This window comes from Ovis canadensis, chromosome 4, assembly GCF_042477335.2.
Source record: "Ovis canadensis isolate MfBH-ARS-UI-01 breed Bighorn chromosome 4, ARS-UI_OviCan_v2, whole genome shotgun sequence".
In the NCBI taxonomy this organism is placed as follows: domain Eukaryota; kingdom Metazoa; phylum Chordata; class Mammalia; order Artiodactyla; family Bovidae; genus Ovis; species Ovis canadensis.
Window position 1 is genome coordinate 97,374,754 of NC_091248.1, and position 24,286 is coordinate 97,399,039.

The window sequence follows — 24,286 nt, forward strand, 5'->3', positions numbered from 1 at the left end:
TTGGTAGTTTCATACGATACTGTGAAGTAAGTACTACTTATAGCCTTCTCTATACACGAACCACTGAATCAGACACAGGTCCTAAGGGCTGCCTTTGGAAATCTTTCTTCCAGTTGGTAGTAATTCACTCATCAGTTTCGTTTGAGGAGAGTCTTTCAGCCAGTTACTAACAATATTTCTCACTTGTACTATAATCTAATACATAAATCTCTTACATACAGGCTATCAGTATGATAAACTCCTGATTATTTATCTTTATGACTTTTTTCTGACTATTTTAGTAACATCTGACCATTGAGGAAATAATGGCAAATATAGCAAATTATAAAGAAAAATAATAATCACTCTGAATCTTACCATCCAAGAATAACAACTGTGAACTTTAAAAGATTCTACATGTATGTTTGATCATGTTTTTTATGCTTATCAGCTTTTTCTCTAGTTACAATGTCCAGTTCTTTGAAAAATTTAGTGTTTTCTGCTCTGTCTCTCAAAGAAACTCTTAACTGAGAAGAGATTATTAGCTGATAGAGTGATTATTTGTCCTTTTACTAGTTATGTTACTGGATTCATCCAACTCTGTTTAAATAATAAATTTGCAATGAGGAATAATATATCTTTCATATTATTCATAAGTGGTATTGGTTTGTGATATGAAATTGAGTGAAGTTGAGTAATTGGTAATATATGCGAGTCTACGTAAGTTTTTAAAAAAATCTTTGTTTATCAATGTGAAAGGAAGGAATATTAGCATATGTTATAAACAATTAGCTTTAGAGTAGAATAAAATAATCATTTTTTACTTACATACTTAGAATAATTTCTATTTACCTGCAAAGAAAATTTATTTCTTGGAAGAATTTGCAAGGACTCTGTGTTGTTGGGTAAATACTTCCATACTTGGGTTTATTTAAGACGTTCTAAACTCGTCTAAGGAATTGTCAATTTGTACTAGATTATATCTTTGATTTTAGGAAACAAATTAGCATAAGCTGATGTAAAACTTAGCCCTTGTTGTTGTTTGGTTGCTAAATCCTGTCTGACTCTTTTGTAATCCCATTGAATGTAGCCCACCAGGCTCCTCTGTCCACAGGATTCTCCAGGCAAGAAAACTGGAATGGGTTGTCATTTCCCTCTCCAAAGCATCTTCCTCACCCAGGGACTGAACTCATGTCAGTCATCCACCTTGTCATCCAACTCATGTCATCCACCTTGTGTTGGCAGGTGGATTCTTTACCACTGAACGGGCTGGGAAGCCCTAGAACTTAGCTATACAAAGTGTTTTGTTTGAATATATGTTTTAATGCCCAAATGTTTATGCTTCAGGAAAATATATTTGGTAATGCTATAGGGAATACAAATTCTGAGAAGGCAACGTTTATGGAACTTCTGTAAATTCTTAAATAAGTCAGTGTTTTAGACACTAGATATGGGAACCTTAAATAGTGATCTCTATGTGGCTCTCCGGATCCTTCTGCTGTGGCCCAAAGTAACTTTCTGCTGTGTTTCTGAGAGCCGTTTCTTCTGTGTCTTCTGATGCCCAGCCCCGTGCTCTAGGAAAACAGCACCACTTACGCCCAGTCCACCATGATTTTTCCAGTGGCCCTTCTTAGGCTGCTTCCGTGGCTGCAGTGTACTCTGCCCCATTCCTTTCTGCTGGAGTTCCCAGCACATTTTCAAAGTTGTAGTTGATTACAGTGTTATGTTAGTTTCTGGTATACGGCAAAGTGATTCATATATGTATATATATATTTTCATATTCTTTCCCATTATGGTTTATTACAAGACACTGAATATAGTTCCCTGTGCTATAGAGTAGGACCTTGTTGTTTACCTATTTTATATATGGTAGTTTATTTCTGCTAATGCATAATTCCTAATTCATTCCTCCTCCACTCTCTTTCCCCTTTGGTAACCATGTTTGTTTCCAATATCTCTGAATCTGTTTCTGTTTGTGCTGTAAATAAGCACAAATAAAAATAAATCTGTAAATAAATTTGTGCCGTATTTTAGACTACACGTACAAATGATATTATATGGTATTTTCTTTCTTTTATTTCACTTAGTATGATATTCTCTAGGTCCATCCATGTTGCTGCAAATGGCATTTCCTCACTCTTCTATTGCTGAGTAGCATTTCATTGCATATATGTACCACATCTCCTTTTTCCATTCATGTGTCGATGTGTATTTAAGTTGCTGCAATCTCTTGGCTATTGTAAATGGTGCTGCAATGAACATTGGGGTGCATGTATCTCTTTGAATTACAGTTTTGTCAAGATATGGCCCAGGAGTGGAATTGTTGGATTCCAGCACATTTTGAATAATCTCCACCAGCATTCCCTGAAGGGATATTGCTTCTAACATCTTGTAACCCCTTCATGTTGCTTATTACACATTGTCTTGATTTATTTGTAAATTTGCCTTGTCTACTTCATTAGATAGTAAGTTTCTTAAGATTAAGTCCTGGGGCCTTGTTTTATTCATTTGTATGTTTCTGGATGACCAGTGCTTCATATGGGCCTTGTGCTCCCAGGGCCTTCTTTGAGCAATTATTGAATTGAAGGGTCTATCAGGAGATGGTGGGGAAGAACTTACCAGGTACCTGGCTCCAGTAATTCTAAAACCATCCCTATGAAATCGGCTAATACTTTCCTCAAATAACTTTGGTTCATTGTTTAACAAAAAATTGAGCAACTATTATGCATCAAGCATTGTGCCAGATACTTTGGACAAAAAGACAAGGCCCAGTTTTTGTCTTTAAGACATGTACAACCTACTGGAGAAAAGATATGTGAATGAATAAATATTTCACTATAGCATGACTCTTCCTCAAGGTCATTCAGCCTTTGAGTGGTGGAACTGTGCTTAAAATCCAAGTCTGTCCAACTTCAAAGGCCCTGAGCCATGCTGCTTCCAGAATAGAAAAACTAGCAGTGCTAAGAGGGAGGTCTCCTCAGAAGAGTGAAGCAATAGCCTTCTTCCACAGATTGTTGAAAACATTAGTAAATAGAGCCATTTTGTTTTGTTCACGAACTAGGTCCTTCAGAAGCTTGGGAAAGCTGATGAGACAAAAGATGAACAGTTTGAAGAATATGTCCAGAACTTCAAACGGCAAGAGGCAAGTACATTTATCTAGTTTCTGGAGTGGGAAATGGGTTGACTTTGTGTTTTAGTGAGTAAATGCAATGCTTTGATGTTGAAGAAAGAACTCATTCAACTGGGCTTGGTATTAACTTGTTAATTTTGTAGACTTTTTCTGTGTAAGGCAAAGAGGTAGTGGGCACTACAGGAATATTTGTGTTTTAGAGTCTCAGGAGATAGAGCCTTTGCTTTCCTGGAGCTCTTCAATACAGATTACTGATCTCAAGGAAACGCGATCTTTTTAGTGATTTATATTCCACTAAATATTATCAGTAGTTAAATATTTCTGGCATAATTTCTTCAGTTGCTGCATGCATCAAGATCACGAATTCTCAATAGAGATTACATCTCCTTAAGAGGGAGAAAACTGATTCTTGTTGGATGAAAAATATTGTGCTTTTTTTATGAGAATCTGTCACATAAATACTGATAGTATATCTATGGTATCAAGATTTTATGAAGGGATATGATTAGGAAAAAAATGCCCAAAACATTTCCTCAAGGGCGGCGATAATGAAAAAAGGTTGAAAAACGCAGTTTGTGAAATTTGTTCCTTTCTCAGGGTGCTACATGTTTAACAGTAGTAGCAGCACTCGGTTGCTCGGTCATGTGCGACTCTTTGCCATCCCATGAAATGCACCCTGCCAGGCTCCTCTGTTCATGGGATGTCCCAGGCAAGAATACTGGTCTGGGTTACCATTTTCTTCTCCAGTGTTTAACAGACACATGAATAAATAAGCTATTTTGAAAATTATTTGTTTATAACACTAGGGCTTGATACGTGGCTAGCATATCACCTGTAGAGAGCATGCATTAGAGTCAGGGGAAAAAGAAGCAGGGCCCTCTCAGGTTAGAAAATTCAATTTAGAGGTGGGCTGGAACAACCAACTTTGGAAAATGGCGTTTGGACATGAGGACAATGTAAGGACATGGGTTTATTTCTCTGCTTTTGTTGTAGCCACCAATGTCTACAGATGAAATTGTGGCTTCAGAGATAAGTGTGCATGGTGTCAGTGATGACAGCTTAGCAATGGAAAATCAGCACAGGTTTTATGTCATTCCCTTTGCTTCTGTTTTCAGATCCTTGACCCTGGTTTCTTTTTTTTCCATTTGTGTATCAGAGTTTTTGACTGCATTCTAACTGGAGAGGCTGTTTCTTTTCCTCACCCACAGGCAATATAAAATCCAGCAGGTAGAACCAGGTAGACTAGTCTCCACCAAAGCACTTTCCTGAGTGTCTCCAGTTTCATTCTAAGACTAAAGGTTGGACAGATAGGAACTCAATTTAATATGAATGACAGTGATCTCATTCTATTTGAAAATGTGGAAAGAGAGAGGGGAGTTGGAGAAGAAAGCGGTAATAGAGAGAAAACTAGTTCTTATCCAAATCACTAAATAGTATAGAGAACTTTGGATTTATGAAGATAGAAGAGAGAATTCTTAGAGAAACGTTGGATGTTGGCCCATAGAAGAAGGCACCCCCCACCCCCCAAGTCTCCTCCAGGAGAACAGATTCTCCACGTTCCCTTATGTCCTCATCTGGTGAGTTCTTTTACACTTCTCATGCACTAAGATAGCGCTCGTGCAGATTATTGACCTGGATGCCAGCAACTTCTCATATATAAACTTGTCAATCAGTGCCCTTGTTACTTTGCAGGGAGGTCCCCAATGTCTGCTTGAAGGGACTGGTTTGGATAGAAGAAGTGACTCATGTTTATAGTTTTTCCTACTTGAGAATTACACTCTTTCCTTTGAAACTTGGTCTTCCTGTCTAGTGTGTCCCTGTGGAGCTAATTAGTTCTCTGCTGTTAGATTTTTTTTCTCTATCCCTTTCATTATAGTAGGATATTTTAGCACCCCAGAAGGCTGACCTTGGGAAGCATGAAGCTCAGGAATGCATTCAGGTAAGGTAGTACTTTGCATTTTCCAGTTCTGGTGAATTTTTAGTTCTTTTTGGACTTTGTTGACTGAACAAGGTGAGGACTGTTTTTTGTCTAAGGTATCAGAGAAAAGTGCAGTTGGCTGAGTCGTCAGCTTTTATCAATTTAATACTGCTCTGCCATCTATTCTTGTCACTTTATACATTAACAAATATTGTGGAGCCAATAGTAAGTATGCTGTCATTCTTGAAGAACAGCACCTAAGTTCTGGCAAGATCATTAGCAGATTTCAGGATATAGTTAAAACTTCAACATTTAGGGAAACTTGAACAAGCAATTCTAGTTTATAAGAATAAAATGAGCAGAATGGAAATGTAGGAATAGTATTTCTCAGGGAGACTCCTGACCCTATTTGGTTCCCTTTGGAAATACTCTTGCATCAAAATCATCTTGCATTTGTCGATGTTCATTTTTATATTTTATGTTTTAATCAGAAAGAGTAAATTATAGTCATTTTCATGCCACAAGGAGGGAGGGAACCTTAACCTAGTTGGTAGATAGAGGGAGCAAAGGAAAAAAGGAGGGAGTGGGAGGAAGTTGAGGAGACAGGTTTATTAATCTTCTATTGAAATATATTAAAGTTTAAGAAGAATAGCTGAAGACTGAATTTATTAATACTCTAGAGGGAAAAATCCCTTTAATCCCCAGTGCATATTGGTGACCACTTCCCATCCACTGCATATGCTGAAAAAAGGCATAGTCCGTGTGTAGAAATATTAACCAAGAATGAAGGATCTATCAAGATTGTGGTGACCTCTGCAAAGCCTACTATTTTTTAGTATTAACGTGAATCATTATTCTAAAGGCAGAAAGCATTATATTTAAACATTTTTTTGATGTGGACCATTTTTGAAGTTTTTATTGAATTTGTTTACAATATTGTTTCTGTTTTATGTTTGGGGTTTTTGGCCATGAGACAGGTGGAATTTTAACTCCCAGACCAGGGATTAAACCCATGCCCACTGTGTTGAAAAGCAAAGTCTTAACCAGTAGACTGCCAGGGAAGTCCCCAAAGGCATTATCTTACAGCTGCATTCACTGAGGACATTGACCTAGGACATCTAGATTTATTTTTTTCTGTGTATATATATTTCAAATCCAAAAAGATATTATGTATAGTATAAAGTGAACTTTTTTTTTGGATTGGTGCATTATATTATAGTCATCTGACCATGCTCAATTAGTATTACATCAATAGTAGACTACGAAAATGTTCTAGAAAGTATTCAAACATTTTGGGCTTGCTTCTAAATTCTCTTGAAGAAAATCATAAAAGTCCTTATAATAATTCATATAATTCCCTGCTTGTTCATGGTGAAAATGGGTGTTTGAGCTTGAGCTTTAGGCTTAGCTTTTATCTTACTCTAACTCCCAATTCTCTTTTTAATGCCAGACTTATTTTCCTAGAAGTTATTTTATTTGTGTTAGCCCAGAAGCCTGGTTGAAGGGTCTATGCATATGCTCTCATTGTCCTCTGTGCTCCACGTTGTCATGGATTTTGTGGTCTAGGTTTTATGAACAGCTCAGTTAGGACAGGGAGGAAGGGAGAGGAGGGTCCAGCAAGTGGGAATCAAGTGAATCACTCCCACCCCCTGAGAACTCAGGGCTTTCCATGGACAAGTGGTAAGGAAAGCAAGGATTAGAAATATCCAGCAGGAAGAATGAGATGTGACTTTACCCTTTCCTTCCCAGAGGGTTTATTTTGTTTCCTTTCTTACCAGCACTGCTGACAAGTAGCAGAAATGACTGCTGTGGGCATTGGGTGCTTTCTTGTCGGTTCTCTGGAGTGCCCGCTAACAGCTGTGTTAAGGAATCCAGAGTAGGTCCCCAAGTAGAAGAAAGGTCTTTGGGTTCTCTCCTTCCTGTTCGTAAACTTGCCTACTAAGATACCATGCCTGTGGCCGATGTGCAGTTTACAACAGAATAATAACCTTGGGGCTGGTGGGGCCCAGATAACCAGCTTTGATCACGTTTCAGCGAGTACAGATGTGGATCCCTAATGGAGGCACAAGCTGAAATTAGACCTTCTCATACAGAGGGGAAGGCAATCTCACTTCTGCTCCCATCTCCACGGCTTCTCAGTCCCCACTGAAATTCTGCGTAGCTCTCCATGCCCACCACCAGGTGACGGCCTATTTGGTATAACACAGATGAGGAAGGGGAGAGATATTGGAACTTTGAAATCTCTCCAGTTTGGAGGATCCACAGCCAGCGATTCTCATTATTAGGATAATCCATTGTCTGGAAGCTGGAGTCATGTCTTCATACTGATCTCTCCTCTGCCTAGGGGTCCTCTGTGGCCACTTTCATCTTTTTCTCTGCACAGAATCTAGTGCTTTGCACATAAACTTTAAAGCATTTGTCTAACTTGAAGCTGAATTGGTGGCAGAAATGATCATTTGGAGCATGTTCCTAGAGCACATTTTAATTTCTGGAATGGAAGAAGCGTTGAATAGTGTGTGAATATTTGTAAGCAGTTTCATGACACTTTTTAGGACATATGTCCATAAATAATTAAAAATTACAGAAAAGAAGTTTGAAAAAAAGAGTCAATATGAAATGTACTCCTACAGTGTGTTAATGTGTGGATAAAATTTTTATTTATGGCAAACCACAGTTACATTCTGAAAAATTCTTCGATTTTCTTGAGCAGATATCCTAGAACTATTTCGTTGTAACACAGGTAACCATGATATAAAAAGGAATAATTGGTTGTTCCTATGTCTGATGGTGTTATTTAGGGCCTGCCTGCTAGCTTCCAAGCTGTTCTTCCGCTTTCTCCACTGCAGATGCTTTGTTGTGATTGAACTATCTTTGCCTGCCCTGCCATCTCCATATGTTGACGTCCCACCTTTGCTTAAGGTCAGCTTACAAGATATTTCTTACCTAATGTCTGTCCAGTCTCCTCAGCCAGGCTCTCTCTTTCTCTGTGTCCTCCAGAGTACATTTTTTTTTTTGTAGCTTATCCAATAGCTCTTGTTCCATTTTTTTAATATGACAGTTATTTTAAGTGTGCATCTATATTCTCATCAGGTTATAAAATGTTTAAAGGAAAGCAGCCTGTTGCAGTCATTAAAGAAATCTTCTATGTTCTCTAGCACCTGCTAGGTACTTGGTCATTATATCCCTCCTTGTTACACATATCTCTGTATGCACCTTTTGCCTTAGATTTTCCATGCCTCCTCCCTCATTCAATATCAAAGCCTCCCTTCATTGTCATCTGCTTCATCTCTTTGATCCTAATTTTTGGCAGCAAATAGCCCTTGGAGAGTGTCTCATATTGCCTGGACTTGATTCTAACCTGAGTTATCAAGACTAGAGAAAGGCTCTGGTCCCCTCCCTGGAGTTTGAAGCTGCTCTAGTTCCATGCTACTCCATAATTATCAGCTGGTATGTACAGTATTTTCCATCTTCTAAGAGCTTTATTTACTTTTAGTCACTAAGTAGTAAGTCATTGTAATTATGTAGAATGTTATTCAGTCCTTGAATCCCAGTTACATTCTCCAATTTGTAGTTATTTTTTTCATGTATTGTGTTTTAGAGCAAGCTCACTCTTCTGTGACTAGATAATATTTTGACCAGAGGCATTAATATGTTTCAAGGTGGCGCCAGTGACAAAGAACCCACCTGCCAATGTGGGAGATGTAAGGATCATGGGTTTGATCCCTGGGTCAGGAAGATACCCTGGAGAAGGAAATGGCAACCTACTCCAGTATTCTTGCCTGGAGAATCCCATGGACGGAGGAACCTGGTGGGCTACCGTCCGTGGGGTTGCAAAGAGTCAGACGCAGTTGAAGCGACTTAGCTTATCAATTCATTAACTGATACCATTAATTTCTTCCAAGCAACTCCTGAGTTGCTGAGTCTTGTTGCTTGCATTTATACTTGGTTTCTATTAGAGTTTGCACTCAATAATTGCACAATATATTTTAAGAGAATTCATATATGTCTGCCTCTCTGGAAATAAAGTTTACTGCTTTTTCTGGTTAACCCTAAGTTAAGTTTCTGTGAGAATTCCGTAATGCTGAAAACCATCTTACTGTGCAAATATTTTACAAAATTTAAAATGTTTCTTCTTAATAACAACTTTTGAGGGAGTTTCTAGGTTATTTGATTGATCATAACCTGTGGGTACATGTTTAGAAAAATAATATATAACTATGTCAATATCTGGCCTGCCTGCTGTGGTGAGTTTAACAGTTCTAACTAGGCAGTCTATCTCCTTGAACACACAATAGAGTAGCTGTGATCCAAAAGCTCAGAGTAGAGATCTGTATAAACTCAAGTTAGTTGGCTTAAGGGAAATACATGGAAAATGGCATCTGTAATTGCTAGCTAGCTTTCTAATTTTACTTTATTGAAAGGCAAAAGATATTTGATTTGGTTTTCAGATCATAGGTGCTGTTGGGATTGCTGACAAGGATAGCTGGAAATTGGGCCATGAATCTTGGATAAAACTGTGGAAGCTGAGATGTCCTCTTTGATATCTCTCTTCCTTCTCTGTACCACCCCCTACTCCCATCAGCCCAGAAATGTGATTTCAAAATGTACTCCAGTCTCCTGTCTATCTTGTGTCTTTTGCATGAAGATTTACAAAAGAAATCTTTAAAAATAAAGAAATCGGTTTATGAAATCAATGCTAGTTTCTTAATGAGAGCTCCTATAACTACAAAGAGCTCAAAGCAAGGAAGCAAAAAATATATGTTCCTGAGATCCTGCTGCTTTTACCTTTGAAAAACTGTCATTTTCCAACTGAACCGGAACCTGAGCTTGTCAGAATAGAGCATTATTTCTTAGTAAACCAGGAGTGCCTGGAGTGTTGAGCAGCCTAATGTGGTCTTTGATCATCAGTGGATTCAGACACTATTAGTTATCTGTTCATCAAGTTGCTGATTATGACTCCGTTAAATCTCATCTCCTTGATAATCTAATTATCTTCTCAGCTTCAAAAATGATCACAAAATGTACCCACATTACTTTTAAGACTGAGTTAACCTGTCTGCACTCTGAGAAATTGAGCCAGTTTTAATTCTGATGTGTTACTTAACCTTTTCAGGAAAAAAAAAATGTCAGTAAAGGCCAAAAATAATAATGTAACTCTAGGAACTTCTATAGGTTCATGATCACAGGTGAACAGGCAGGACTTACTGTTGTGAAATCACAATTTTTGAAGTTATATCTCTTCAGATCCAAGTTTTATACATCTCTTTGTGCTTGGACTTGGACTTCCTTCCACTTGGACTCCTTTTTAATCATCAACTCACCATTTCTTAGTTAAAGAGGATAGTTAATAAAAAATTTTCTGTCTTGTGGATGCTGCTTGCTTTTTTTCTATTTTTAAAACAAAAGCTACATCTAAATATAAATCAGTATTACATTTACCATATTTTAACAAGTCAATCCAACAAAACATTGCTTGTTTAATAGGTATTACATGCTTGTTGCCTTAAGATGTTTAGCTATATCTGTATAATCTTGCAAATAAAATGCACTGGATTTGGTTTTGCAAGTACACTCAGGGACACAGTGGTACATATTCCCTGAACAAAGGTGTCATGCACATGGTATTATAGTATGGGGCATGGTGCCCCTGAGTTTATAGACACTGTTGCCATGAGTTTAGTTATTCATTCTATGAATTGTATATACAGTCTGGTAAAATTAATAAATGTTTGTCTTCTTTCTTTCAGGCAAAAGTAACTGGGTCAAAAGTGAGCTAACAAAATTTTACCTCCGTATTGGCTCCTGAAGTCCTAGGCCTAAGTATATATAATATCTTTTTTAGTGCTTTGGAATTTAATGTACCTAAACAATAAAATACATGACATTAATCTTCCAGTGTTATTCATCATAGCTTAATGCAGTCCTGTTTTTAAGTCCAATGCCCAGAGATAGTTTGCCATAGTTGTAGGACTTAGAGACACTATCTTTGTGTGTTAGTCTGTGGTAGCTTTCCTTACCAGGAACCTGACTCAGCTTGTAGGAAATCTGTCTGTAACACTTCATTGTGCTTACCAAAGTGCAATAGGAACTTTGACGTGGTGGCCTTTACAGCTGGTCCTTTGACACTGCATAGATTAACTCTTGAAAGTTTAAGAACAGCTGAGTCTGGGACCTGTCCGAGGTGCTGAAGAGAGACTTATGTGAGAACTACCCAAGAGCCCAGCCTGTCTGGGTCTGGACACCCTTCTCTGCCCTCCCCTCCCCTAAAGACATATAAACAAATAATTAAGAAACTGGTGTTTCTGAGGACCAATCTGATGTAAAACAACTTGGAAACACATTTAATTAGATATGGAATGCAATTTCTTTGTATTGGGTAACAGAGATATCTGAAACCTTCCATGGAGGTGTGCCTGCTGCATTCTTTCTCCAGCTATTTAATTAGATTTTATACTTCAGTCTAATCCTTAGAGGCAGATTACCAGGAGAGGTGCTCACAGGACCAGGGGAAGAAAGCAACAGCTTCAAGAAACCACTTAGCAAGAGGAAAAAAAGGGATTTTTTTTTTTTTTAGACTACGCAATGATTCTCAGACCTTTGTAAGCTTTTAAAACCATGAATACTTTTGCTTGCCTATTAATTCTTGGTGGCTTCATGATGAAACCCAAAATGACCCTGGGTTGTTTTCCAGGACAGCCAGGAAATAGAAGACTGGGGAGACAGCTTTCTTCTCCCCGGCCCTTTGAGGGTGGGACACCCAAGGGAGGGAGTGGGTGGAAGTAGCTTTAATGAGGAGGGAGAAACAAGTCACTCCCTCAGGCTGTGTGGGAAGAAAGTGAGGCCTGAGGGACCTTCTGGGCTTGAGAGACAGCTGCTCCTGACACTGATAAATGATTCATTTGAAAAAATGAAGAACCTCTGAGTAGCACCAAGGCCATGTTATTATACTATATGCCAGGTGGGTGGTGAATCCTTCTAGGATCTTTTCCAAATACGAGTATTAGTTGGCAATGCAGACAACTTTTATAAAAAGATTCACTTGCCCATAAACCCTGAGGAGAGTGTGACCAAGAGTTAGAATAATAATTTTATCTTGTCCTGTTGATAACAATAGTAAGAAATAGCAGGAAAAATTCTCAAGGTTGTGGAATTTTGAGTCTCTTTTTGGTACATACAAACACGCACAGTACATAATCCAAGGATGAATTGCTGAAATGGAAATTTTCAGAGGAATGTGGAATGAACTTTAGATTCAGTGAAATCTGAGCAGTGCTATAAGAATTTATTTCTCATTTAAACCTTACTTGTGATTCAGATAGAATAATGATGCATAAATTTTATTATGCAATAGGTTTTGTGCAAAAGAACTACGCTGTGACATATTGTAGGTGAAAAATTTCTCTTCAGAGACTTTTACTTTTTTGACTCAGGCAGAACTTTATATGAAATTCAGTATGGTTATTACCAAATGCTTTATGAACCTTAATACTCATGGGGAAAATTAGGAATGTTAATAATTGGAAAAGAATAAAGTTATTTAAATTAGCTTCCAGTTTATCTAGTTAAATTGAACTCCTCTAGTTAAGCCATTATTATACAGTTTGAACTTTCTTCCACTCACAATATTTAACATTTCTCCTGGGATTCTTAATTTATTTAAAAAATATTTTATTGACCTCCTTGGGCTAGATGAATTCAGTGTATAGATTAGAACCTGAATATTTCATTGTCTTTCTAGTGCTCAAAGAAAAGGCAGAGACTTAATTGTGGACTTAATTTGACGTGCTTTATTCCTTAAATATTTGGGAAAAGAATGCCCTTCCACACTGTTCTTTTATTGTTTCCAGGTACTCTAGGCAGTTGTGGTAACTCAGAACCATTATTTACTCTGGTTGGCTTTGTATTACTTCCTGCAGGGAGAGCATCCTTCTGGGTGAGACGTGAGGCCTACCTTAGCTAAGTACTTCTTGCATTCTTCTAGGGAAGGAGCAGAACAGCAGTAGAACAGAGCCCTAAAGCAGATTTCTGAAGATAGGAGACATCTGTGAAGTTCTGTTTCATCTCTATGCAGTTTTTCATTCTACATCATAGCAAGGCGGCTTAGTGGTGGCAAAATGATGATTTATCCATTAGCTTCATTCAACCTCAATAAATGGATGTTCCACAGAGATGTTTTAGGTGTGGCTGTAAGTGCCCTAGACAAACCATTAAGTACCTCCAAACTCTACCCTTACTTATTTTGAAAAATGTGGCCTTAGGGGTGTCATACCTTCCTAATTGCCCCCTTTAGGACGTAGGCTTTAGATCAGCCTGGTTCTAGATCTACCTGAGTAAATCACATGTCTGAGTTCACATATTATTTTCTCTAAATAATCTGCCATCTGTTGGACAAATGATCCTGGCCTTGCTGTCCTTGCTCAGTACTATGCTACCTCTATCAATTACATGACTGCCTCTCACACTCCATTTGCTAAACCGTGCACTTTGTCCATCATCTTTTCAATTTGAGTTCCTTTCTGAAGTGTTTCTGTAAATACCTTTAATGCTTTTCTGCTCAGTAACTCCACTGGCTTTTTATTGCTGTTATTGTTAGATTTCAACCTCCTCTGCCTTTCTGCATTTCTGCTCTTGACAGTGAACCATTGTATCAGGCTCTTTACAGTAGGTCATGCCATGGTGGCAATACCTCATTGGCTTTTAAGAGCAGGTTGGTTTCTCACTTATGAAAATGTGCACAGACGTGTTCATCTTCCCTTCACTCTGAGACCCAGGCTGGAGAAGCAAACCCAGTCTGGAACATCATGGGGCTCATACTAGAAGGGAAAAGGCATGGTAAGAGTATGCGATAGCTCTTACACCTTCTGCTCAGAAGTAGCACATGGCACTTCCACTCACATTTCATTAACCAAGTCAAGTCCCACAGCCAAGCTTGATGTTGATGGGGCAGGAACTATAATCCTTGCCCAGGCAGATCTGGTAGGGAGGTGCAGTGTAAATGCGACAATAATAAAATCTCCCCCAAAATATCTTTTCCGTATTTTATATACTTAGAATCTTGCACAGTACCTGTCACAAAACCGATAATCACCTGGAAAAGACTTTCTTCTTTTTTCCTCAGATTCTCTTCATGTTGGGGACCTTGGCTTGACTCTCCCTGTTTCTCCTCTGGATCCTTCTTCTACCTTTACCCAAGTGTTTATGATTAACATTCTTCTTCATTCTCCTTATCATTTGTCTACAGTTTTATGCTACACTTTGATGTTTTGGAAAGCCACTGTTGTTGTTGTCCAGTTTCTCAGTCGTGTCCGACTCTTTGTGACCCCATGGACTGCCAGGCTTCCCTGTCCTTCACCGACTCCCGGAGCTTGCTCAAACTCATGCCCGTTGAGTGGGTGATGCCATCCAACCATCTAGCTTGTGGCAGTTTGCTTTCACACTGTATTTCTGAATGGCTCGGAAAGACAAAAGAAACCTAGAGTTTTCATATTCAGCCATACTGAGGCACAAGAAAGGGAGTCAGTTGTTTAGAACTCTGATGATTTCTGTGCTGCCATTCTGAATAGCGCCATTCGCGTTGAAGTTTATATGTGCTAACAAATGACTTAACATTAAGCTTTCATCTAGTAATACCTGGATTTACAGAGTTGCCAAAATAGCTTGAGATTAAGGCAGGATAAGAAAACTTCACCAGAGTTTTACACAGACTTTAGAGAAATAATGTCACTATACCTGCATTATAATATCTAGGAAAATATTCTCTTCCAGAATTTATTTTGGAGTCCAGCATGGTCTTAAACACTTTTTTACAGAGTTTATTTGTATTAATCACTATCTGTTTTTAAATGCACTGGGCATTTTATCTTTCCTTTATACTCCCAAACACTCTGGATGACTGTTCAGAGTTAATATAATCTGCTTTGAGATGCAGTTTTTCCTATAGATATTTTAGTTCTTCTACGAGATTGTAATTTACTGACAGAAGTCGTTTTTTTCCTCTTCATCCCCTTCCATTTTTTGGTTCAGTTCAGTTCAGTCGTTCCGTCCTATCTGACTCTGCAACCCCATGGACTGCAGCACTCCAGGCTTCCCTGTCCATCACCAACTCCTGGAGCTTGTTCGCACTTATATCCATGGTGTTGGTGATGCCATCCAACCATCTCATCCTCTGTCAGGCCCTTCTCCTCCTGCCTTTAATCCTTCCCAGCATTAGGGTCTTTTCTAAAGAGTTGGTTCTCTGGATCAGCTGGCCAAAGTAGTGGAGCCTCAGCTTCAGCATCAGTCCTTCCAGTGAATATTCAGGACTGATTTCCTTTAGGATGGACTGGTTGGATCTCTTTGCAGTCCAAGAGACTCTCAAGAGTCTTCTCCAACACCACAGTTCAAAGGCATCAATTTTTTGGTGCTCAGTTTCTTTATGGCCTAACTCTCACATCCATACATGACTACTGGAAAAACCATAGCCTTGACTAGACGGACCTTTGTTGACAAAATAATGTCTCTGCTTTTTAATATGCTGTCTAGGTTGGTCATAGCTTTTCTCCCAAGGAGCAAATGTCTCTTAATTTCATGGCTGCAGTCAGCATCTGCAGAGCCCAAGAAAATAGTCTCTTACTGTTTCCACTGTTTTCCCATCTATTTGCCATGAAATGATGGGAGCAGACGCTACGATCTTAATTTCTGAATGTTGAGTTTCAAGCAAGATTTTTCACTTTTTCACTTTCATCAAGAGACTCTTTAGTTCCTCCTCGCTTTCTGCCATAAGGGTGATGTCATCTGCATATCTAAGGTTATTTCTGCCAGCAATCTTGATTCCAGCTTGCGCTTCATCCAGCCCGTCATTTTGCATATAAGTCAAATAAGCAAGGTGACAGTATGGAGCCCTGATGTACTCCTTTCCTGATTTGGAACCAGTCCGCTGTTCTGTGTCCAGTTCTAACTGTTGCTTCCTGACCTGCATATAGATTTCTCAAGAGGCAGGTCAGGTGGTCTGGTATTCTCATCTCTCCAGGAATTTTCCACAGTTTGTTGTGATCCACACAAAGGCTTTGGATTAGTTAATAAAGCAGAAATAGATGTTTTTCTGGAACTTTCTTGCTTTTTTAATTATCCAACAGATGTTAGCAATTTGATCTCTGGTTCCTCTGCCTTTTTTTAATCCAACTTGAACATTTGAAAGTTCTCGGTTCACATTCTGTTGAAGCCTTGCTTGGAGAATTTTGAGCGTTACTTTGCTAGCATGTGAGATGAGTGCAATTGTGTAGTAGTGTGAGCATTCTTTGGCATTGCCTTTCTTTGGGATTGTGATGAAACTGATCTTTTCCAGTCCTGTGGCCACTGCTGAGTTTCCCAAATTTGCTGGCATATTGAGAGCAGTACTTTCACAGCATTGTCTTTCAGGATTTGAAATAACTCAACTGGAATTCCATTACGTCCACTAGCTTTGTTCGTAGGGATGTTTTCTAAGGCCCACTTGACTTCACATTCCAGGATGTCTGGCTCTAGTGAGTGATCACACTGTCATGATTATCTGGTTCATGAAGATCTTTTTGTTTAGTTCTGTGTATTCTTGCCACCCCTATCTTAATATCTTCTGCTTCTGTTAGGTCCATACTATTTCTGTCCTTTATTGTGCCCATCTTTGCATGAAATGTTCTCTTGGTGTCTCTAATTTTCTTGAAGAGATCTCTAGTCTTTCAAATTCTATTGTTTTCCTCTATTTCTTTGCATTGATCACTGAGGAAGGCTTTCTTCTCTCTCCTTGCTATTCTTTGGAACTCTGCATTCAGATAGGTATATCTTTCCTTTTCTCCTTTGCCTTTAGCTTCTCTTCTTCTCTCAGCTATTTGTAAGGCCTCCTCAGACAACCATTTTGCCTTTTTGCATTTCTTTCTCCTGGAAATGTCTTGATCACTGTCACCTATACAATGTCACGAGCCTCTATCCATAGTTCATCAGGCACTCTGTATATCAGATCTAATCCCTTGAATCTATTTGTCATTTCCACTGTATAATCACAAGGGATTTGTTTTAGGTCATACCTTAATGGTCGTGTGATTTTCCCTACTTTCTTCAATTTAAGTCTGAGTTTTGCAATAAGGAGTTCATGATCTGAGCCATAGTCAGCTCCCAGTCTTGTTTTCGCTGACTATATAGAGCTTCTCCTTCTTCAGCTGCAAAGAATATAATCAATCTGATTTTGTTATTGACCATCTGATGATATCCATGTGTAGAGTTGTCTCTTGTGTTGTTGGAAGAGGGTGTTTAGTATGACCAGTCTGTTCTCTTGGAAAATGCTGTTAGCCTTTGCCCTGCTTCATTTTGTACTCCAAGGCCAAACTTGCCTGTTACTCCAGGTATCTCTTGACTTCCTACTTTTCCATTCCAGTCCATTCCAAAAAAGATGAAAAGGACATCTTTTTGGGGTGTTAGTTCTAGAAGGTCTTGTGCTGCTGCTGCTGCTAAGTTGCTTCAGTCGTGTCCGACTCTGTGCGACCCTATAGATGGCAGCCCACCAGGCTCCCCTGTCCCTGGGATTCTCCAGGCAAGAACACTGGAGTGGGTTGCCATTCCCTTCTCCAATGCATGAAAGGAAAAGTGAAAGTGAAGTCGCTCAGTCATGTCTGACTGTTAGCGATCCCATGGACTGTAGCCTACCAGGTTCTTCTGTCCATAGGATTTTCCAGGTGAGAGTCCTGGAGTGGGTTGCCATTGCCTTCTCCTATAAAGTCTTATAAGTCTTCATAGAATCATTCAGCTTCAACTTCTTTGGTATTAGTGGTTGAAGCATAGACTTGGATTACTGTGATACTGAGTGGTTTGCTTTGGAAATGAATAGAGATCATTCTGTCATTTTTGAGATTGCACCCAGGTACTGCATTTCAGACTGTTTTGTTGACTATGAGGGCTACTTCATTTCTTCTAAGGGATTCGTTTTTGGTAAATTCTAACAAATGCTTGTTGAAATGTATATGACTATTATAGTTACTATATTAGTGGGTATATTATTAACTATCAAGTTAGAATTGTAAAATACTTGTGATCATATTAATTTTCAAGGTGGAGTCATTCTATATGCTAGTTCTGTGTACTTCTGTTCAATGACTGTACAGTTAAAATACATTTTTTTTGATGTGTTTCCTTGCAGTGTCATAGACAGCACTGTTGGTGCCCAGCTATATGCCTTTAATACCTACCTTTTCTGAGCCCACTAGATTGACTTGCAGTTGCCAACAGCAGAACTCTTTGATTGAAGTCTTCCTATGGTTCCTAGAGACCTGTCTGGCCCTGTGTGGATGTAATGGGGAGTTCCTGTTCCCCAGAAGCAGGGTTCAGGCTTCCTTGCTAGCTCAGCTGGTAAAGAATCTGCCTGCAGTGCAGGAGACCCCAGTTCGATTCCTGGGTCAGCAAGATCCGCTGGAGAAGGGATAGGCTCCCAACTCCAGTATTCTGGCCTGGAGAATTCCATGGACTATTCCATGGGGTCACAAGAGTCAGACATGACTGAGCGACTTTCACTTTCATTTTAAGAAGCAGCCATTAGTCAATGTCCAACAGGAGATGATATTAGATGCCCCAACTCTCTTGCCCCTTGGTGAGGATGTCTGGAAGGTGTTTGAGTCTGTCTCCTAGAGTTCCCCAGTTGAATTAAGGCAGGGCTGCCAACTGTGGAAACTTGCCTGTTAGTGCACCTTGAGTTACCTCTTTTTCCCTCCTTGCCTCACTTCCCCACACTACCATTAACATTTCCTTGGGTAACTGCAGACCAAAATCTAATCCTAGTCTCAGAGTCTGTGAGTTTCTAAATGCTTTCCAAACCAAAACAAGTATTCCTAGGCCAAAATTTACAATTTAACAATTTCTCTACTTTGGTGATGTCCAGTAGGAATATAATGCACACCACATTCATAATTTAAAATTTTCTAGTGGCCATACTTTAAAAAGTGAAAAGATGCTGTACACTTGAAACTTAACACAGTATTATAAACCAACTCGCATTTGATCCCTGGGTCGAGAAGGTCCCCTGGAGAAGGGCGTGGCAACCCACTGCTATATTCTTGCCTGGAAAATTCCTCAGACAGAGAAGGCTGGCGGGCTATACAGTCCATGGGTTGCACAGAGTTGGACATGACTGAGCAACTGAGCATGCATACTTCAGTTTAAGAAAAACTGAAAAGAGTTACAATGAATCTTAATAATATAGTTTAATGCATTATATCCAAAATATTGTATTAATATACAGCCTATAATATATTAATGATGTGTATGTGTGTGTGTGTATGTTTTTGGTACTAAATCTCTGTAACCCGGTGAGTATTTCACACTTACAGTACATCTTCATTCGGGCTAGCTACATTGTAAACACTTGACAACCTTGGCCTAGTAGCTACCATATTGAACAGTGAACAGTGGTGGTAAGTTTCCTACCATTGTAACCTATGTGTCAAAATTGAGAGACTTACTAGCTCTTGAATGTATAGAAGGCTCTATGGTGGGTCACAGTTTCTATTCTTAGCAAAGTCTTACTCGCCTTCTCCTTTCCCTCTTAAGCTGAATAAAATCTCTGTAAATATCCAGAGTGATGGATACCTTGTTTAGTCTGAATTCACATATTTATTTTCTTTCAAGAATGAGCTTCTGGTAAAAATAACTCTAAGCTTATGGCTTTGTACATGTTTGCATGCAAAATATAAACAAGATGTTGAGTATCTCTGTGTTTGTGTGTTTTCAGGCAGAGGGTACCAGACTTCAGCGAGAACTCCGAGGATACTTAGCAGCTATCAAAGGTAATGTGTATGGGTTGTTTACTGCATGTTACTAAGCACAGGTTGTTCTTGGAAGTCAAGAGTGACAGGATCAAGTGTTAATTAGAAAGCCATTTGGCTTTCTGGCAGGATGGGTACTTGAGCACAGGTGTTCCATTCTACCCACTCCCCAGTTTCCGTTGAAATGATAATCAGGATATGTAAGGAAAAAATATGTGGGCCCTTATGCTGGAAACTAGGAATAAGTGCCTCCCATGTGCCAGAGCTTTCTAGGAAGAGTTGTTAGATAGAGTGAGCTGCAGACCTTGTTTAAGAAAAGCTGCAGCTGGTTTCGTCCCAAGGGAGAGTATGTCCCAAGAGCTGGACGCTCTTAGACTTGCACATAAGCCCTCTAGCGGGAGCGGGCGAGGGATGACAGCAGTATTAACGTGAAACATGGCCCTGAATTGCCTATGGCTTGTGGGGACCAGCTGCACCTGCAACCCTGCCACTGTAGGGGGAAAGAGAGGCTCTGCTGTTGTTTCTAGTCACTTGATATTCAAGGCAAGGAAATAAGGCTAGTGGTGGAGAGTGGAGAGAGCGATCAGGTTGGGTACTCCATCTCTGCCTCTGGAGATATCCAGTCCCCTGCACTGAGTCAGATCCAGGTGTACCCACGGTGGATGATAAGGCAGATTTTGAGATTAGTGGGGCGAGAATGGATCATCTGACAATGAGTCTTGGGTAAACTGGCCAAACTCTCAGAAAAAAAGTAAGATTCCCAACCTCGCTCTTTATTCTCTCCTTCTTATTTCCAAATATAATGAAGATTTAAATATGTAGACAAAGAGATGCACTGAAGTGCCAGAATAAAATACAGTAGACTTAATCTCCAGTCTCCGGCGACAAGGTCTTTACAAGGCTCCCCCAGAAGGCAGAAATTGGAAAGGGCAAGTTTGAGAGATTTGACCTCATTAATGTACACAGTGTTTAAAAAATTATTTTGACAGCATATTTTAATGAAAGTGAGCCAGGATATAAAGAGTTCAGTAAGTAAGCTAAATGAAGATTAGTGGATCAAAAGAAAAACTGAGTAGAACATATGGAGAGAAAATTAAAGAAGATCTGTAGATGGGTAATAAATGTGAAAAATGCTTGTCCTGAGTATTCAAAGAATATAAAATGAAATCAAAGGGAGAAGATGTTATTTTTCTTGTAAGTGTTCAAAGACATAAAAAGTTAAAAAAAAAAAAAGAAAAGACCTCAAACAAAGCTGTAATACCTAGCTTTGGCAGAGCTGTGGGAAATGGACTCCTTTTGTACACTTCTGGTAAGACTGCTTTCCTGAAGAGGGATTTGGCAAAGGCTTTTTATATGTGATTTTTTGTTTTGTGTGTGTGTTGGGGGCGGGGCATGCCTTTTGATACACTAGTTTCGTTTCTAAGAATTTATTCTTAACAGTTTCAGTGTGGATGTATGAAATTGATTACAAAGTTATGGCTATATCATGAAACTCTTAATAAAAATTAGTCATAAAAATCAAATTAGTGAAAGTAATTTTCAAACTAAGATGTATTTAAGCTTTTATTATTTTATAAACCAGCCATATAATTTCAATTCACCTGACAACTCTATGAGGCAGGTACTTATTTTATCTTCATTTTATTGTTAAAAGCCAGACATAGAAGGGTTAAATAGCTTGTCTAGGGTCATGGGCTTATTGAACAGCAGGGGTGCAATGCATGGTTTGGTCTCTGTGTTTCCTGAGACCTTGCTATTCCCTTGTACTGCCTTTGAACTATATAGCCATCAGTATTGCACTGTTTCATAATTTGAGTTCATCTGTACAATGGCGTGATGACAACTTACCTCTGTTTCTTTTTAATGAGAGACCCAGGTTCGATCCCTGGGTCAGGAAGATCCTCTGGAGAAGGAAATAGCAACCCACTCCAGTACTCTTACTTGGAAAATCTCATGGTCGGAGGAGCATGGTAGACTACAGTCCATGGGGTCGCACAGAGTCGGACACGACTGAAGCGACTTAGCAGCAGCAGCAGGCAGTGTACTAAGTGTTTTATGCATGTTACTTCTTTGTCACCACCCATCACAGGCTAAATAACATTAGCCTTATCTTGAATTTGTAAATAAGCAAGACCCAGAGAATTTAACTTCCACAATTCACAGAGGTCATAGTTAACTGCTTTAAAAAAGTTAACCTCAAATATTTGTAACAGTTTGGTCAGAAAATAGAAGGCACTCTTGGTAATTCTTTCATTGTTGATTCAAGATTTGAACACAAGAAGTCATAAACTTTTAAGTATAGGATTTTCTCTTTGTTAGCTGATTTTTAAAAGTGAATACTTTTGTTAAATGAATGAGCGAAATGGGTCTCTTGTCCAAGACTATGTGTTTGGGTCTATTTTATTACGCTAGTATGGAGAATGCTATTTAAAAAGATTGGCTTATTTCTTTTCCTTAATGTGGTCTGGAAGGAGAATCCACTGTGAGAAGACTTGGCTCCAGGGAAACAATGGGTCTGTGCCCTGCACCCCACTTCTAATGGTGACATCTGCATATGAAGGAGGAGGGACTGTCTAGTAGCTTTTCCCCACACATCTTGCTGATTGCATGACTAACAAACAAATCTCTCTTCTCTAAGAGAGATCTCTGTTTAAATGACTCTGGCTGAGGCTGGTTGGAATGAGTTTTTAAACAGTTTACTACAGAGTTTATCAGAACCCTTAACCCTGAATCTAATCTCCCTTAGGCCTGTGGTGTGGGCAGCATTTTCCACTGATTTAATTGTAGAATGCTTTTTTCTTCTCAAAGTCTTAGAAAGAATCAGCATTCCTGGGAGCATATTTTGAGTTTGGGGAACACACTTAAAGATAAGGGTTATGCATTAAGTAGATTATAATTTGCTTCTTTCAAAGTGCTTTCATGCCCCATTTTTCTAGTTTTCACAAGAAGAACTCTAGCTGACTAATGGAGCAGTTTAATACAGGCAGCATTACAGGGAATGAGATCTCACCCAGTAGAGTGATAAGTCCTGGGTGCGGTCTCAGAGGCAACTATGGGATAATCCAAGCCTGTCAACTGCCTCATTTGTAAAATGTGCCAGATGTTCCTCAACTATAAAGCGCTCCAGTTGCTCTCGGAAGTCCCCCCACATCTCTGCTACTAGCATTCTATGAAATTGGATTCAATGAGCTCTACGCTCGGTTTTATTATCCCTAATCTCTGGGTGGCATTCATCCTGTGGGTCTTTGTTATTTCTGCTGATGGCTTGGACTTTGTAAGAGATCTTATGCTCTCATTGATTTTAGTAGCAAACATTGCATTGAGTCTCAGTTACGGGCCTGACACTGTTCTAGAAGATAGAGATACAGAGATGAATAAGACACAGTGTTTGCTCTCATGGGGCTTGTGGTAGAGAAAGCTAATAAGCAAAAAGGCCAGATATGCACAGTAATGTGTAGAGAAGTGTGCTCTGTGCTATCACAGCAGAGAGTCCTCCCACCTTAGCTGAGGGATAGGAGACCAAGTCAGAAATGTCCCTTCTGCGGAACTTACACTGAATGAACCCAAGAAGGGGGCCTCCATGGTCATCAGGTGATAAGATACACCAGGGAAAGACGTTGATGTTGGAAAGACTTTCCAGGTAGAAGAAATCTTGGGTTTTATTCTGTGAATGGAGAAGGGAGTCCTTACATTCTTTTAGGTGAGGGAATGAGTCACATGATCAGATTAGCATTTTAGAAATAATTATCGTAATGGTATGAAATACAAACTAGAGGAAATGAAGCTGGAGACTTTTTAGAAGTCTAAGCTAATAGTTTAATAATAATTATAGTTCACATTTATTGAACACATGTGTGCCAGGCACAGACATAAGCTTTTTATGGCTCATTTCATGTATAATTCCTATAACATATGGTATGTACTATAATTTGTTATTAATGAATACTTTGGAAAACTGAGGTCTAGGATGCTCCAAATTTTTGGTGAGAAGGAAATGGTTCCCATCCAGTAGTAAGATGATCATTCTTCTGTGTATGAATTTTGATACTTGTCTTATGGTTTTGGAAACCACTAATCTTTTAAGAAAATACTCCCTTCTCCAGGGAATTTTCTGCACCAGGACTTGAACCCAGGTCTCTTGCCTTGTGAGCAAGGCATCTGAGCCACCTGGAAAGCCCAAGAAAATATTGGCTGTTAGATATTATTAAATGGCATTTAGCATCTATTCTGCTTTAATGTTGCCAAAGTACTTTGAAGGAAACTTGGGTTTTAGCTATGTTTTTTCCTCTTTAGCTCTGCCACCAGAGGAAATTCTAAATCTATGCCAATCTTTTTGTCTTTTAAGAGCAAGACTTGTGTTTTGTTCACCTGTCTATCTGTCAGAGTATTTCCTATGGAGGGTTGTAGAAACAGCTTTTTGTCAAAATAATTTCTTTCCAAATTACCCACACCGCTACTTATTCACACAGCAATTAGTAGTTATTTTGAGCTGATAAC

The 24,286-nt window shown here is 39.1% G+C and overlaps 1 protein-coding gene across 2 annotated transcripts in view; it reads left to right on the top strand.

Annotated features, from left to right (window-relative positions):
* Positions 1-24,286, top strand: part of AMPH (amphiphysin) — a 214,624-nt gene that overhangs the window by 98,023 nt on the left and 92,315 nt on the right. For both annotated transcript variants that reach the window (XM_069588261.1, XM_069588262.1), the window contains exons 2-3: positions 3,041-3,125; positions 19,760-19,810. In XM_069588261.1, coding sequence (XP_069444362.1) covers positions 3,041-3,125; positions 19,760-19,810 — 136 coding nt within the window. The remainder of the gene's footprint in view (positions 1-3,040; positions 3,126-19,759; positions 19,811-24,286) is intronic.